The following is a 17,930-nucleotide window of genomic DNA, read 5'->3' on the forward strand; positions in this document are numbered from 1 at the left end:
ACAAACGCAGAAAAATCCATGTTTAAAGGTCTGTACAAGAGCTGGATGGCGTTTGTATACAGCCTGACCCTTTGTTATCAGTGCCCTCATTTTTTATTCAGCATTTCAAAATAGCCACTTTGTTTTTAAATGCCAGAAAATAACTAAATTTTACCCATCACTCATCTAAGTTAAAATGACTTTTTCAAAGCTTCTTGCAGCAAGAGAATCATGAATTGTTACTTAAGAAAGCAGTTGTGTTAGGATTCTTTTTTGTAGAATATACAATAATGATCCAAGTCCTGATTCAACAAGGTACTTCGGTGCAAACTTTAAAGTTAGGCATGTGCTTAAGTACCTTGCTGAATTGGGGCCCTGGAGTTATAAGCTAACTGACGTAGTACTTTTCACTTTTGGCAAAACATGACACGAAACCAAGCTAGCTTGACTAATTATAATACAACAGAAGTTAAAGTCTTGTCATTTCTAGAGGGAATTCCTCTGGTCAGGTTCATACAAGTAAGGAGAATAAAGTCCAGAAACAACATGATTATTATTAGAACCGCAGGAGGTTTGGCATGTGTCTCACACTATTTCAAGCAAAAGTTTTGCTTTATTGTCAGGTCACATTTCATGTAATGATTGGAAAATGTCTGTGTTGTGCCAGTCCAGCAACTCTGGGTAAACTTTCAGTAATGTAGCAAACATATTTCCTCTGGTAACTATGTCAGCCTACTAGTCCTCGCTCCCCAGTAGTGTGAAATAATAAGCACATCCAGTTCACCCATGCGTTGGGTGAGCTAATCTGTTTGCTCTGCATTCATATCTAGCATTGCTAGCTTTCCAACACCAATACACTTACATGATGTACCTGCTTTGTACTGCAGTGTGTTCCTGCCACCCAGTTGGATCAGCCATGCTTCCTTTCAGCACTAATACCTTCTGTGACCCCAGCAACGGTGACTGCCCCTGCAAACCTGGAGTGGCAGGTCCTCAGTGTGACCGGTGTATGGTGGGATACTGGGGCTTTGGAGAGTATGGCTGCAGACCGTGTGACTGTGCTGGAAGCTGTGACCCACTCACTGGTGACTGCATCAGCAGGTGCGTGGACAGACATGCTATTTCTCTAGACTCACAAATGCAAATAGATCATGGACCTTCATATCCCAGGTATGTTCAATAAGTGTTGATTATTTTAGATAGACCTTATTGTTTGGATTGGTACTACAGAAAACCTGATGTTACACACAATTTATAAATGGATACTGAGCCAGATTGGCTTCCTCCTATGGAGACACCTATTGGACAGAGTCAGAGAAGACTAAATGCTCCATCTGATTACCTGGCACAGTTTCCTGCGAAACATCTCATGGCGTTTGATGGGAGGGCTTTTGCTGTCTGCAGGGTTAGCAGGGGACAATACCTTCCAAGACTTCAGTTCTAGAGGAGCCACAGGGAAGGAGCCATCTAGATACATGGAAGAAGAAACTATCTGCATGGATGGCTGCCCCGCTGTGTTTCTTTACTGGCCCAACTATCCCCTTGTGACAGCAGGGCAGTAGCTGGAGCTGTGCTGCCATTGTCTGGGTTGCCTTGCTCTATAGCAGTCCCAGAGGGGAGCCAGAGAGTTAGTAGAGCAGGGCTGAACATGGGTGGTGCTGTAAAACTTAGCCAATCCTTGACTCACTGGTGCCCCTCCTGTGTCCCCTCTTCCTGTGCCCATGTGGAACACAGAGCCCATGGATGACCATCAAAGTAGTTTCCATGGAGCCCAGGAGGAAATCCGTCCACCCTGATGTGCATATGCACAGGGGATGTACTGCCCTACCATATTTATATTTATTATATTGTAGGGCCTCAGAGTTCAGCCAGTCACAGTTTTATGGGATACGGAAGCAGGATCTTGGGTTAGAAATACGTTTAAGTTATTAACAATAATATGTCAGGAGAATGGCCCATTTTATTATAGTATCATGGGTCATGACTAAGCCTAACATTTTGTCACAGATATTTTTAGTAAAATTCATGGACAGGCCACAGACGAAAAAGAAAAATTCAAAGAAAAAAGAAGCCGTGACTGTCCCTTCAATGGGACTTTTACTAAAAATATCTGTGACAAAATGGGGATCTGTGGATCCCCATACCGCCTGAAGCGGGGGAAGCTGCGCAGGGGCTAGGAGCCACCAGCAGCAGCTGGGGACTGTGGGGTACCCCCACCACCCACAGCACCGGGGGCCGTGGCTGCTGGGAGCTTGGGAACACTGCCGCCAACAAACTCGGGGCTTCCCCTGCCTGCCGTGAGCTCAGGGATACCCCCACTGTCTGCAGTGGCCAGGAGCTGCAAGGGTTCCGCCACCCATGAGCTCAGGGGTTCCCCCGCTGCCCATGCTGCCAGGCGCTCAGAGGTTCCCCCGTCACTGCTGCCAGAAAGTTCAGGGGTTCCCCAGCCGCCCCTGCCACCTGGGAGCTCACGGTTTCCCTGGCTGTCCACAGCCACTGGGCGTTTGGGGTTCCCCTGCCACCCACAGCGGCCGGGAGCTTGGGGTTCCCCCAGCCACTGCAGGGTTCCCCCACCGCCTGTGGTGGCCAGGAGTTGCGGGGTACCCTACGGCCTGCTGCCAGTGGGCAACCCTGCAGTTTCCCACCACTGAAGTCACAGAGGTCACTGGAAGTCACGGATTCTGTGACTTCCACTGCCTCCGTGACTAAATCATAGCCTTAGTCATGACATATGACTCCCCTTCCTGACATCTGGTGCTGGTACTTTCAGGTTCTTAAAATTTTTGTGCGGTAGGGGGGTTCCATACATTTGAAGGAAGATTGAAGTCCTGTTCCCATTAAAGTTAATCACAAATGTCTCGTTGACTTAAATGGACCAACGTCAAGCCCTAGCTTGTATGCTAGAGAAGAACATATTTTAAATCAAACCATCTCAGGAGGCCTAGGTTACCAATTGCCATCTCTAGGCCAGGCTGGCTGGTGTCTGCCTGGTGGGTCTTGCCCACATGCTCAGGGTCTAACTGATCCCCATATTTGGGGTCAAGAAGAAATTTTTCCCTGGATCAGATTGGCAGAGACTCTGGGTTTTTTTACCTTCCTGTGCAGCATGGGGCACAGGTCACTTGCAGCTTTAAAGCAGTGTAAACAGTGGAGTCTCTGTAACTTGATGTCTTTAAATCATGATTTGAGGACTTCAGTAATTCAGCCAGATGATATGGGACTAATACAGGAGTGAGTGGGTGAGGTTCTATGGCCTGCATTGTGCAGGAGGTCAGACTGGATGATCATGATAGTTCCTTCTGACCTTAAAGTCTGTGAGTCTCTGAGCTGTACAGACAGATCCTTCTGTGGACCTTGTATATTCACTGAGATTATATATTACATACAAATTCTTAAATATATATTTTATACCAAATGTGGATCCATAACACAAATCTGGGAGTTTACAATGATCAAGCTGTCACTGTCTAAAACTATTCATTTTTGTGTGTTTTACAATACCAATAAATCTGGAGAAACTTCATGGTAAATTTCTGAAAAGTGGACTATTCATTGTGTGTAATAATTTTCTTGAATTTGTGGTATTTTCTATTGATTCCATGAGAAATGCCTCACAGTTTCCCTTTATTACAACAGTGCAGACATAGTCTGGCATCATGAAATTTCTGATTTCCGCTCTGTGTTTAACGAGAGTGAGCCAGCTTGGGGATGGGAGGACGAACAAGGATTCTCTGCTCTCCGGCATTCAGGTGAGATAGCTGATTCAAACATATTTCTTATCTCCCCTCCTATTACTAAGAGATTGTTCCTAATGAACCAGAAAAGGGTCTTTTAAAGTGATTTGTGAAAATGCAGCAGAGCGTTGCTTTGGATTAATGCCTTAGCAATGGTGGTAGCGAGGAATGTAATGTCCAACATTCAGTACTGTTCAACTACCAAAAAAAAAAAAGCCTAAGGAACATTGAAAGACTGACTTCGACCCACATACACAAGGATATCTAAAGTCTAGGCAGACAGTCCCATCTTAAAATCTGTGTGTAGGGGCTGATAGCTTGTGTAGGGGTTGATAGTTTGAGTATCTGCCTGGGTTTTCATCCTGAGCTCTGAATTCTCGGGCTTTTGCACATTTACATCAGAATACTTTTAAATGCTCTTTTCTTTTACTTTGTTTTTAATAACTCCTTTATGTGATATTTTCCCAGAGCTGTTATATTCTGTTGGGTAAATTGATGATAAAGTTATTTGAAGAATATGATATTGCCCAGATGAATTAGATATGTAATTAGGGAGTTTCTAAAACAAGAGTGACAACACAATAATTTTCTCAGACTATCATATGAAGTTTGGAAGCTGTTGTGGTTGATGACATGGTTACAGACTACCTCATGGTCCAGCTATGATTTCAACTGGAGAAGTTATTTTCCACTTGTCCTCCTAAAAAGTGTTGTGAAACATTGCTGGACCATATGAAAATTAGTAGGCAGTGTGGCCTGATTGTGCATCTCCTCTGCCTGTGAGCACTTATTCACATAACTAGTCTTAATGACTTCAGTGCACCTACTTTTGTGAGTAAGCATTCACCAGCAGAAGGTTTCCACAACTTGGGCCTTTGTGTTTTGCAGATTGACAGTACACCTTCTTCCTAAAGTCATTCTATCTTATCAAGTTAGTGCAAGTGCCACTTTCTGCATGTGCACTGAATTGCATGATAAAAATTCTGAGGACACATTAAGTGGGGAGAAAAAACCCTAGTGTCTGTCAATGAGACTTTTAAATAATTTTTTTTATTTCAAGAGCACAATAGCAATTAATCAGCCAAATACAGAATAACCATCTGCAACATTTTATTTTAAGCAAATTTTGACTGGTACAAATGCAAAGATAGAATCAGAAAAGACTCACTTCTTATTTTTATACTGTAATTCAAAATAGAAAGGTGGTATTTTTTCCCCTCCCATCAGATTTTATGCAAAAACTACTTCCTCTTAGGCTAAGATCTTCTGAACCTGGAGCTCAGTTTTCTAGCTGACCTCCTGAAACCCAATTTTCAGCTGACCTCCTGAAGATAGGGGGTTGGGCCTTGACCAAGAAAAATAATTAAGCGCTATGCTTAACTTTGAGCATGTGATCAAGTGTAGTTGATGTCAATGTGGTACTACACACAGGCACAAAATTAAGCTCCTGCTTAAGTGCATTGCTGGTTCAGGGGCTTAAAATGAAAACCCTGGCAAACAAATGGCAGCACTATAAGACTGTACTGCAGAGGAGCGAGCTATACTGGGAAGTCCTTGGGCTCAGGACTCCTTGCCTCACTCCTATGGCACGAATGGGGTGGATAGCTGGTGGATCTCCCCAACTGAGCATTCCTTTGGTGCAGGGGAATCCTTGTGTGGCACAGAGCCAGGGCCGGTGGGAGGTTGGAGAGTTTATATTATTAAAAGGTAAAAGTTGGAAGATTCCAATTTTAAAATAAATAAACTTGACATCTAATTAAAGGTAGCTTGGATGTTCTGAAAGACGAGCTTGTGCGTCCATCAAATGAGTGCTTTTCAAAATTGGGGAGATGGGCATGTGCTAGGGAAACGGATGCTCAGTTATGTCTCGCCTGGTGTTCTGTGGGTGTTTTCAAACCTTGTTATGGGCAGAGTTGTGTTAATGAAAATACAAGTAACCATTTGCCCATGCAGTCTGCCTGGGTCTGGCGCTTGGTTACCAATGCCTGCAGCCTTTGCGTTTTCGCTCCCTGTACAAGGCTGCAAATGGTGGTGGTGAGTTGTTCTTTTAAGATGTGCCTCATGTCTGCTGGGAAGTGATGGAGCCCTCAAAATCCTCTCACAAAAACCACTGAAGAGGCAATCATTGGGTAATGACTTTGTTGGCCTGATTCTCCTCTCACTTACTCAACTGTGAAGCAAAGTCATTCAAGGGAGGTCAATGGAGTTACACCATGTAAGGCTAGTGTGAGAGAAGGACAAGGGATGAAATCCAGGCCACAGCAAAGTTAATAGCAGAACTCTCCCTAACTTCAATGAGGCAAGGATTTCACCCCAGTCCCCGTCTCTACCCACTCAGGCTGATCTAAACGAACAGTACTGGAGTGAAAGGCTCTATATCCCATTAGTCACCCCTTGGTCCAGTCCATCCCCTCCCTTTGCTGTACGTTTCAATCTTTGGAGTACCATCCATGAGACACGTTTGGTTTGGTTTGTTTCCACAGGTAAATGTGAATGCAAAGAACAAGTTTTAGGGAATCCCAAGGTCTTCTGTGGAATGAAATACACATATGGTGAGTTACATATTCTTGTTGGGTTGGGTTATTGTTGGCACATAATGGGCAGTTTGAGGAGTCTGTGTAAGACTGTAAGAACAGCATAGCTGGTGCTTAGCCCATAAAATGAATTAAAACAGCAAAAGCTGAAGAAAGGATGTCATAAAATTTACCTCTCTTATTGCAACTTACAGGAAAAGCCAAGTATCAGAGGTGGATTCCCATGAACACTCACTGGGCACATCACTTGGCAGACACCCAGTTTGCCTGTGTTCTGATTATACCCAAGATAATTTTCAAGGAGCAATTATAGAGAAAATTACTTGTTTATTTACAAATTTGGAACTCTACCCGGCATGTCTTGATTTTCAGTGGGAGGACTGGGTGCACAAGAAACACAGGACAGGAGCTTTATTTGATGCAAGTTGCCACAGTATATAGGCAATGCACAAAATATATAATTATAAACACACACACACACACACACCCTCATATATACACTATGCATAACGGCCAAGCATAATCAAGTGTCCTACTCTATTATCCACCCACTAACCACTAGAAAATCCCCTTGGCTGAAGGACCAATACTAAAAGGAAGACCTTGTCCAAAAGGTCCACCCTGCACCATTGCTTAGAGGCCACCAGCTCTGAGCTCTGATAACTCACAAGAGGGAGTGATTTCCATGGGCACAGACCATTCACTGAGAAGACTCTTCTGCCAACCCTTAAGCATTCACTCCTAAGGACTGGCACCCTCTCAACAAGAGCATTTGTTATTGAGACTTAAAGGAGTAAGGAGAAAACATTGTCTATGGTGAGCCGTGCAGCTGAATACCAGTGAACTGTCTCCTTTATACCGTGCAGGGGAAGGAATTCTTTGTATAACACTCCCTTCATTTCATGAGCTTTCAAACTTTTTTGCACCTGCTCTGTCCCGTGCTAGAGTTTAAAATGCATTGAGAGATAATCCATGCCATTACAGACTGCGCAGTGACCCACAAAGAAAAGTTCAAGGGGCCGCATGTCACTGAAATATGGCCCTGGCTTAGCGGTATTAGAAAAAAATCCATCTCTGCTTTGCTTTGCTTCCTGACTGCGATAGTGACAGTGTTTAATCTAGCCAAAGATAAGAAATAAAAGCAAAAAAACAACTTCATAAATCTTATCTGAAGTGCACTCAGGCCTCCCACCCTTTCATTACTCAGTGTTGCAGGGTGTCAGCTAAATTACAGAGACAACAGCTGAATTGTAGGGTTCATCATAAGCGTGAAGTGAGGGGCTGCAGTGTAGAAGGGGGATCTTCTTATATTTTTTAATATGGTCTCTAAATAAAGCAACATCATAAGAAGCTGTTAAATACCATCCCCGGCATCACGGCTCTCCTAGAGGTCATTTCTGCAGCAGCCTGCGTAGCATAGCAGCAGGACTGTACGGGTATGTCCACACTGCAGCTGTAGGTGTAATTTTCAGCTCGGGTAGATGTACATGAGCTAGCTTTGATCAATCTTAGTTCACTGAAAATAGCAGTGTATGTGTAGCCACGGCTGTGTGGGCAACAGGATGGGCGAGCTGCCCAAGTGCCATCCTGACTGAGACCCTAGGAGTGTACTCAGGCAGCCAGCCCAACCCCCCACCTGCACTACCATGACTACACTGCTATTTTTAGTGCACTAGCTCAATCAGAGGTAGTGCGGGTATGTCTACCCAAGCTGGGAATCACACCTCCAGAGCCTGCAGAGATATACCCAGCAGGTTTTGTTCACAACACAAAGTGCAGAAAGAGAAACCGGTTCACAGGTATGGAGACACTGCTCTGCATTGTACGGCTGGCAGACATCCATCCCAGCCTCCTGGCTCCCCAGTGTAAGAGGAGAAAAGATCTGCTGTGAGAAGAAAGTGGGGGTGACTCTGGGCATCGGCAAGCCCAAACGCCAGTGGGCAGTGGCCCTCCTGTTTTAGTTTCATTACTCGGACATGTGCAGGAGCGTTGGTAGCTAGAGATGAGCAGGATTGTTGGGGTGGGGTGCTGTTCAGACACCTGTCATTCTACTTCGTGTGCCTCGACCAAGGTTTGCAAAAGCAGGAGCCTAAAGTTTGGTTTCTAAAAGTATATTGAAGCTGAACAAAAGTGCAGAAAAAGCAGCAGTTCCCACTGACCTCCATGGGAGCATTTCGAAAGTCAGGCCACTCAGCATCTCCTTACCCACTGGTCTTCAGGATGGGCGGGCATCTGGCACAGTTACTGTTCAAATAAAACTAACCCAGCGTTCTGTCCAGCAACTGCAAAGTATTGATTTCTGCATGTCACTAGTCTGACAGTACGACTTGCAGGGTACGGCTACACTACAGTCACAGGGTGTGATTGCAGCTCAAGTGCACACACCTGAGCAAGCTTTAATCTAGCTAGCTCAAGTCCTGGAGCAGTGAAATTAAGGCAACACTCGCGTTGGTGAGGACTAGCCTGCGAGAACTGCTGAGGGATCTTGTTCAGCCGCAGCTGAAGCCCATGCAGCTGCAGCTTCACTGCTACAGCTATCCATGCTAGCTAAATTAAAGCTAGTTTAGGTCTGAGCTGCAATCACACCCTGCGACTGCAGTGGAGACAAACCCACACAGTCTCAGCCTAAATATGTAAACTCTCGGGCTAATTCTGCAGTGTAGAGTCACTTTAGCTGTGTTACTCAACACTGCAGTAGAAAGAGAGGTGGATGTGACCATTTTATCTATTGCTGCTTTTGAAATTGTGCCCTCCCAGTGGTGAAAGCAAAGATTTTATCAGCCCACGACAAAGGCTCCCATGCAGAAGTAAACGTGAAGATCAAGAAAGTATTGAAATCAACAAAGTTTAAGATTCTGCGAGGAAAGCGAACTCTCTATCCGGAATCCTGGACTAACAGAGGCTGCACCTGTCCAATTCTTAATCCTGGTAGGTATATGGCTTTGACTCTGTGAAAAGTATGTCCCCATCAAGTTTATACTGATTTCTTCCTCGTTCCTCCACCCCATCCTCCAGTGCATTTAATTTATAGTCCTGCACTAAGACACTGGATTTTACTCCATCATTTAAACCCCAAGAGCAGTCTCAGTGGAATACTTTTATTTGGTATAGAAAATCCTTATTCACTTCACATGTTGTGAAGTGTGAAACTGCTATTTGTAAAGCAGAATTACAGTAGTACAGCTTTACATAGCTAATCCACAGTCACTCACTGCTCTCACTACTGAAAGCAGCTGCATGTTGAGCCAGGCACCTACAAGATAGAGTTCTTTTCAAATCTAATTTTGCTTTAGATCCATAATAACATGTTCAAGTTTTCAGTTCTAGATATGGTCAAATTACTGTTCTACTGTTATAGCTTTCTCTCAAAGGAGCGCACACCTAGAATGTCTTCTTCAAAAGTAGTGTTGAATTAATTTAGGCTAAAATGACATGGAAGAAGCTCTTTCTTTTGGGGGTGAGTGGGAAGCTTTAGCTTCATCATCTTTGCTCATCTTCTTTCAGTGAACAGCTGTTTAGGTTTCAAATGAAGTGTAATCAATGCTGATAAAACAGTGCATTGATCATCACAGGAATCAAGAAATTCAGAGGCAGAATTTTTCAGTAGAGAGAAACTAAAATCCACCTAAACTATCTTTTTTACTATTCAAGACAAGCGATCAGCTAGTAACTAATTTAAGGGAAACATTTTCTTTTTACAATGTTTGCATATAATTTTAGGGGTTACCTGAACAAAATGTAGATTCCAATACTGAGGATTCCTTTACAATAGGAAGATTTAGCAATAGGAAGATTTTTCACTAAGTGAGAAGAAGGTCATCTGCAAGATTATTACTGTAAGACATCAGATCACTCAAAAAGGTTACCTTGTGGAGATTTTTGCAATCTTTTGTCGTCGTTAGAAATATTGCTCAGTGTTTGGCCTCGAACCTAGTAGACAGAAGGTGGGAGAGATGTACTTAGGAATTCTTTCTAATATACTTCTCATGGTACAGGGGATAGGGTGAATCAGCATCCCTATGCTTAAGTTTATTATTTAAGCACATAAGACCTTGGATTGTCGCAAAAATTCATAAACATTTTAATGCAAGAGATACAGGTTCTTAATGTTTCCATATGCAAAGCAAAGGCAAACAGGAAAGGCGATTTTCTGATCTCAGTTCTACTGGTATAAAGCTGAAGAAACTCCATTAGGGTTGAAGAACAAAGAATATTATAGTTCAGATACTCAACTGGTGTAAAACAGTGAAAATCTATTGACTTCAGTGAAACGTTACTAATTCATACCAGCAGAGAATCTAGCTCTGTATTTCACCAAATTAAAGGCCAAACACAGAGTGAATTAATATAGCTGCTACTCAGACATCTAAGAAGAGTCGGAGATGCGTTCTCTGAGGCAAGTATTCAAAAACCTGCATTTGGTACACATCAATTGTAAATTTATGTAAATGTGCAAATTGCTCTTACCTATGTTAGTTTTCAATAGGTGAAGCTTAGTAGCAATTAAATTGCTGCATGCTGAAATAAGAACTGAGAAACATCTGCTCACTCTGGGGATGTGGTCTGTCAGGGAGAACCATTAGACAAATACCTCTGTCATCTCTGATAGCACATTCACTTCAGCTACTCTTGTGCCCCTTTTGTGTTCATCTTTATGGGAGCATTTGAAAATTTTCCTATCAAAAATGTTTGTGAAAAGCAAAATGAGTGTACGCCCATGGAAACTACGCTTTAATTTTGCACACACGTATTTGTATATACTTCCAATCATGGAACAGAGCCAATTCTATGACTTATGTGGCCAATCACAAGCAACATAGCTCAGATTTTCAGTTTTGTGGCCCTGATCCACCACTGTCCTACTCCAGTTTTATGCAAGTGTAAACCTGGAGTTACACAATGACAAACCATCCAATATTGGGTGAATTGTTTGCAATCCATCCATACTGTAAAAACACTTTTTAAAATTAATTGAATGAGTTCAAGTAATGAATAAATTTAAGGAAATAGTGATATACTTACAAATATTCCCTAAGCAGGAAAAGGGTCTAAGGCCCTGATTCTTCAATGAGATAGCATGAGAAGACCCTGTACCAACACAAAGCTCTGCTGCAGGCTCAGGGATCTGCTTCCATGGAGCTCATCACTGGATCAAGGCTTTTATTTGTAGTCTTGTGATAGCTGATGTTTTTCTTAATGCCCCAGCTCCTGGAGTCCTGTGATTGCAAAAGAATCTCAGCTTTCATTTTAAAAATAGTAAGTTTCTAGCCCTCATGGTCATGAAGAAAAACTTGAAAGCATGAACCAAATGCACTGTTCACACCCACAAACTAGAAGGCAAGTAAAAAAGAATCTGAAATTTAATTTTTGGCCAGTTGGCAGTATTGCATTTGTAAGTTAAATGACCCATTTACTCTTCTCTTAGTGTAGGAACTATAACCTTCAGATCAATAAAAACCACGAACAGCAGGACAAAAAAGTCAAAGCAGACATGAAATGATTTCCTCACACATAACTTCTCAGATAACAACATCTCCTAAAACACGAAAGAGATCAAAGTAGAAAGAGAGAAAAATAGTGTAAAAATATCATGTTTTCATTCTGTCCCAGCAATACGGAGCAGCGGCTTGGATCTTAGAGTTTCCAGCCAGAAAATCTAAAAACACTCATCAAATCGCACCACCCTGGTGCTCAGATGATAAGCTAGCTGAGTTCCTACAAGGAATATTTCCAACACACACACCGAAGTGAACTAAGAAGACAGTAAACACAGAAGATTTAAGTGTCTCAATCACCTTCAAGGAAGCAGACTCCACTTCCTAATTGCAGCACTGCCAAACATAGGAAAATAACAGAGTTCCTCACAACTAAAAGCAAGGAATTTGAGATGAAATTCACAACCTTGAAGAACAGAATGAGACATCTAAGGAAGTGTTTTTGTTTTATTTTTGTATTTGCATGAAGACAGCTGAGCAGCTTTTAAAAAAAAGCAAGTCTACAACATCAACTGCTAAATAAAAAAAAACTTGCTCCCATACTCAGAGCGTCATACCAAGCTGCCTCCTCTAGAGAGATTTTATGATCCTTTGAAAAATGATGTTTCTAACAAAAATGTTGATACAGCCATAGTGAGTGCTCTGCAAATAGCCATACTGTGATATGTATCCTGTGTTTACCTTACAGAAAGATGACTGCCTTTGCCCAAAAACTCAGATGTAACAGATAGTAAATTGTATCAAATTATATAAATATCTGTGTCCCCTTTACTTGTGGAATTGATACTTTTAAAATGGTCTTCGCCTGTTAAAAATAACACTATCTACTTTGGGCTAAATCCGCAGCTGTGCCTAGGGAGTTATAGGTGGCAAAGATGGCTCTAAGCCAGCTTTCTCTTGTCCAGATCTTGAGGCTGGCTGGGACAAGTTAGAGCAGCCACACCCCTGACATTCTACCTTTGGAACACTCCCTACGATGGTTGGGGGAGCCAGGAGAGTCTAGTGCAGAGCCCACTATGCCATCTTTACACTAGCTGTAGCTGTCCATTACTCTGTGTTGTACAGCCCCTAGCACAATGGGGTCCTGAGCTTGGCTGGGGCCTGTGGGTGCTATCATAATATAAATAGGAATAATCATCACCATCCCCTGACTCCAGGAGAATCCTCAGCTACCCGGCTAGGACAGCTTTTAGATTCCTGTGGGCCCTCAGGATCTGGCCCAGTGTTTCTTCACATAACTTGCAGCCTTATATGAAACAGCTAGGGCCTCATTCTGCCCCCACTGGCCCTGACTCAACAAGGTATTCAGAAAGCATGTGCCTAGCTTGAAGCATGTGAGTCACCGCATTGAGTTCAATGGGACTGCTCCCGTGTTTAAAGTCTGGCACGTGCTTAAGCACCTTCCTGAATCAGTGCCAGAGCCAGTAATCTGGTATAAATTAAGCAATTCCACTGCAGTGAACAGAGTTACACCTGTGTAAAATCAGGTGAGTTCAGAATCAGGCCTGTGGCATCAAAAGCATGTGATGGAGCCATGTACCAGGATTCTATGTCACTGCGTTTCACTGGATTTTGGAAGCATCTAGAATTCAGGCAAGATTTTTGAAGGACGCTGCTAACATATCTCTGAAATGTCTGGGTGAGGCAGAATTTAATGAAGCACGTTTTGGTTTGAATGCAAGCCCTCAGGCACCCTCCAGGTGCTCATTCCAGTTCTTCTACTAGCCCCATTGCCTCATTTGGAGTATCTCATAGCTAATTGGGTTCCTAAAGGCACTTAACCTGCAGCTGTGGATGTCCATGACAGGAGAGGAATACATATGGAACTTGCCTTACTGATCTGCAGCAGATCCTGTATTTTTAAATATCTAAAACCTGATAGATAATTTCATTCATTATTGGTGAGAATAACTGCTTTGCTAGGCTACACTATTCTAATCTGTTTAAATTATGAGCCTTAATTCACCTTTAGCTGTAGAGCTAAAAATAGTGGCATGGAAATATTTACCTGATTTTCCCCTTTAATGCCACCTTTATGACATGTATACACACACACACACATTAGACAAGTTGTACACATGCCATGCCAGCTTTGCATGGACAACTGGGGCTCAACAGGAATGAAATCTGCCCCTGTGCAGAAGAAGGTCAACATGAAGCCTGTGGATCATTTATGTCCCACATATGCCCTAATTTGAGAATTTAAGTGGGGTCTGAGTAATGCCTAAACCTTATGCTGGCTGCGCAGGAGTGAATTTAACCCAGCAACTTCTATTAAGTCTGTAAAGAGAGGGTATGAAAATGAGCACCTTTTACCCAGCACCTCCTCTATCTCCACAGCTCTTCCCACATGCCACTTGCCTATATAGTGTAAGTCACCACCAGATTCAGAGCTTGACAACAGCATCTCATGCAGATCTCACTGTCAGTTGGGGCACAGGGCTGACTTTGATGCATCTCTCTCTATATACAGTATTTCTACACAAATGTAGGGTTTTTTTCTTCAGAATAGCTACTTATATTAACTTTCAGTGTAGATATCTTTTTAAGCATTCTGCCATACAAACCCTGACCACTTTGATGATTTGCAGGCTTGGAATACCTTGTGGCAGGGCATGAGGAAGTACGGACTGGGAGACTGATAGTCAATATGAAAAGTTTTGTACACCAGTGGAAATCAGCTCTTGGAAGAAAAGTCTTGGAGATTTTAAAAAGAGACTGCAACTAGAAGTGCACAAACAGGTAGGGCATTTCTTTATGCACAAAATGCAAACTTCACAGACAGAAGACCTCTGAAATGAAAACTGGAATGTAAGAAAATAGTGCCCAATTTGTAGAGTGGTGTTCCGATTCATAGGCTCTGTCTCGTTTAAGCCTTCCAGGTCAGTGTTGGTGTACTCTCCTGGAACTGCTTTGGAAGGGTGCACATATGAGCCAATGTTACATTCAAAAAAATGTAGGGTCTGATTCTCATCTCACATACCCCAGTGTAATTGTGGAGTAACTCCACTGAAGTCAGTGAAGTTACACCACTATAAAATTGGCATAAATGAGAGGAAAATCATGCCCACAAACTAAAGAGGATGGACAAAAAATTGCTGCCAGTCACACCAGTGTAAATCCTGACTATCTTCAGTGAAGTTGAGGGCGTTCCCTGTATTTACACTGCTGTACTGTGACTGAGTCTTGACTGCAGTCATTGGGAGTGATTGCAGCTCAGGCCAAAGTACACAGCTAGCTCTAATCCCCACAGCTCGGATCCTGGAGCAGTGAAGCTGCAGCAGCTCATGCTGCACAAACCTGTCTGCAACCCTGGATTTGCAGGGCTAACGACACTGAAGCCTGCCCTGCCGTGGTGTCACTACTCCAGTACTTGAGCTAGCGAGATTAAAGCTAGCTTGGGTACATCAACTCAAGCTGTGGTCACATCCCATGATTGCAGTATAGCCAGACCCTAAGATCAGACTTTGGCCCACTACTTATAACAGCTTTCTATAGAACTGGAAATATTGTTTGTATCAGTGGGAGAGCTCTGTTGGCAACATGTCATTTGCAGTTACTCTGTAGTAGCACAAGGTCTGATGAGGATGTGCCATCATCAAAAACAGTTGTGCATGCTTTTAAAGGAATGTGTAGGATTTAACTTAGGGCCAAATTGTTTTTTCACTTACACCAGTGTGAACCTGTCGAAGTCAATGGAATGACTCTGTGTTTACACCAGAATAACTAAGAGCCGAATCCAGCCCTTTGTCAGCAATGTTGTTTTACTAAAGAGGTGCAGCGTATGTGAAGTTTTGTCCACAAAGTGTTAAAACTGATCCTATCCAAATGTAAATATGTCATTGTATAAAGCACTTTACTACCTGCCGCTTCATGGTGTGGCAAGTTTAATGTTGTTTGAGAGAAAAAGGGGTGAAGATGGCCTACAAACAACCTATTGAAACAGAAGCACTCCAGAAGACCCCTAAATGTGGACAACATTAATGGTATAAAGGGAATAGTCCTCTTTGGTCTTGGCACTGACCGCTCAGAGAATCCAAGGATGCAATCTGAAAGATAATGTACTTGCACTGAAGTCCCAATTTCAGACCAGAGTTTGAACCCGATGGGTATAGACTATAATGAGACTTCACAAACAGCATAGAGAACAAGAGACTAAGAAGCAAGAATGCAATTGCCAGAGGATAAGAACTCTGCCTGCGGACAAAGAGATGGACTTTTTAAGTGAAAAGAACTCTGTTTCACATATCACAGCCCCGTAATTCATGGCAGATCTAGAGCTTATTTTATTTTCGATGTTAGTATTTAAAACTGAACATTACATTTGTTTTCCCCTGTGTTTTTATTTACGGTATATATGACCATTTTCCATTTTAACAGCAATTTATGGGACATATCACAGTTATTGCCATTTCCAACACTAGATTATACCTTTTCTGTAACCCATCTTTAAACTTCAGTACATAAAGTGTATTCTGTTTATGAGCATGAGGGGAAAAAAGAGGAGGAACTGCAATGCCATAAAAAAATTCAAGTCTGCCAATCTGCTTCACAAATGTATTTCTCTTTCAGGGTCGTGTTGACTCACAAAAATGATGCTATTTTGGTAATTTGTTTTTATATCTCATGTATGTAATAAATATGATATGATTTCAAAAGCCTGATCTTTCACTCTCATTTACATCTCTAGTAATATTGTTCTGACACCCGCAATGCAAGGAAAAAAGAAAGCCATTGTACAGCAGAATTTTATTCTCTTTGGTTTCAGAGTAGCAGCCGTGTTAGTCTGTATTCGCAGAAAGAAAAGGAGGACTTGTGACACCTTAGAGACTAACAAATTTATTTGAGCATAAGCTTTCGTGAGCTACAGCTCACTTCATCGGATGAAATTCATCTTTGGTGAAATTCAGACCTTGTGCAAAGAATCAGCACAAGGCCTAAGTACTATGTAATTCACATTTTTGTCCTATTTTGAGGGGTGTCAAATGTAGGCCCTCTGCACTGGGGTTATTTCATCCTTAATGTCGTTTAGACTTGGCCAGAATCTGGTACTCACAGAAAAGCAATAGCCTGAGTTGGAGAGTGGCTACACATGAATACCAGGCCAGTGATGATCCAAATCACGCTAACCCATTGTCCCTCCAGCTCTCATTTGAAACTGAAAAGGGAAGATGCTGTGGGAAATTAAAACCAAACAAAAAAGGCCTACAGCTAACAAAACAAAAGTAAAATCATTCACAGGTACTGAAAAGGAATGGCCAGAAGGTACAGGCGGTGAACTACTCTATAGGTTTCAGAGTAACAGCCGTGTTAGTCTGTATTTGCAAAAAGAAAAGGAGTACTTGTGGCACCTTAGAGACCAACCAATTTATTTGAGCATAAGCTTTCGTGAGCTACATCGGTGCATCCGATGAAGTGAGCTGTAGCTCACAAAAGCTTATGCTCAAATAAATTGGTTAGTCTCTAAGGTGCCACAAGTACTCCTTTTCTTTTTATTCTATAGGTAACACCTCCTCCGTTAGATATACACATCCTGGGTGTACTCTGTTAATCAGAAACCAAAGGGTTAATTATCTCACAGTGGCACTGATTTCTCTCCTTCCAGTTCTTCCCCAATGGAAAAACATAGAGGACTGGGGTCAGGTCTACTCTCATGAGACTGGGTTTGCCTCACCCGGGAAGAAGTAAGAGTTTTAGCTTCTGGAACCCAGGGAGATCTGCATGGATCTTTGAGTGGGGGAAGATCCCTACAGAAATATGGGGACTCCACACCAACTCTCTTCACCCTTCTGGCTGTCTTGCCCATGAAACCCCATTCCGGCTCCAACGGAAATGTAACAGAGCCTCAAACTATATTAGATTTTCTGCAGATTCTCTGAGCATTGGTGGGGGAATTATATACTTCCCTTTGGACAGCCCCCTTCCTGCACAGAGCTGACCATATGGTCAGGAACAGGGACCAACAGAGCCACAGAGGCTACTGAACCTTTCTCTTCTGCGGGGGCAGGAGAGATGTATGTGCAGAGACTACCTCCACCCACAGATCAACATAGAATGAACTGGCCTAGTTTATGCACAGGGACTAAGTTAAACACAGTGCAGATTGCTGTGTTCGTAGTGGCTCGAGGGCTTTGGCCACAGTAAATGGTGCCCTATTGCAAATGACAATCAAACCAGCCCTTGTAGTC

General features: G+C 42.7%; 1 protein-coding gene across 2 annotated transcripts in view; it reads left to right on the plus strand.

Annotated features, from left to right (window-relative positions):
• NTN4 (netrin 4) overlaps positions 1-16,364 on the plus strand; it is a 97,572-nt gene extending 81,208 nt beyond the window's left edge. The window contains exons 6-11 of one of the 2 annotated variants that reach the window (XM_084629444.1): positions 867-1,080; positions 3,616-3,728; positions 6,197-6,265; positions 9,005-9,175; positions 14,334-14,484; positions 15,419-16,364. In XM_084629444.1, the coding sequence (XP_084485570.1) occupies positions 867-1,080; positions 3,616-3,728; positions 6,197-6,265; positions 9,005-9,175; positions 14,334-14,470 (704 nt within the window). In that variant the 3' untranslated portion in view covers positions 14,471-14,484; positions 15,419-16,364. Of the gene's footprint in view, positions 1-866; positions 1,081-3,615; positions 3,729-6,196; positions 6,266-9,004; positions 9,176-14,333 lie in introns of both variants that reach the window. The other variant, XM_084629443.1, reaches the window with a different exon arrangement.
• Positions 16,365-17,930: the final 1,566 nt, after the last annotated feature.

Source organism: Lepidochelys olivacea (genome assembly GCF_965140295.1).
Source record: "Lepidochelys olivacea isolate rLepOli2 genome assembly, chromosome: 1".
NCBI lineage: Eukaryota > Metazoa > Chordata > Testudines > Cheloniidae > Lepidochelys > Lepidochelys olivacea.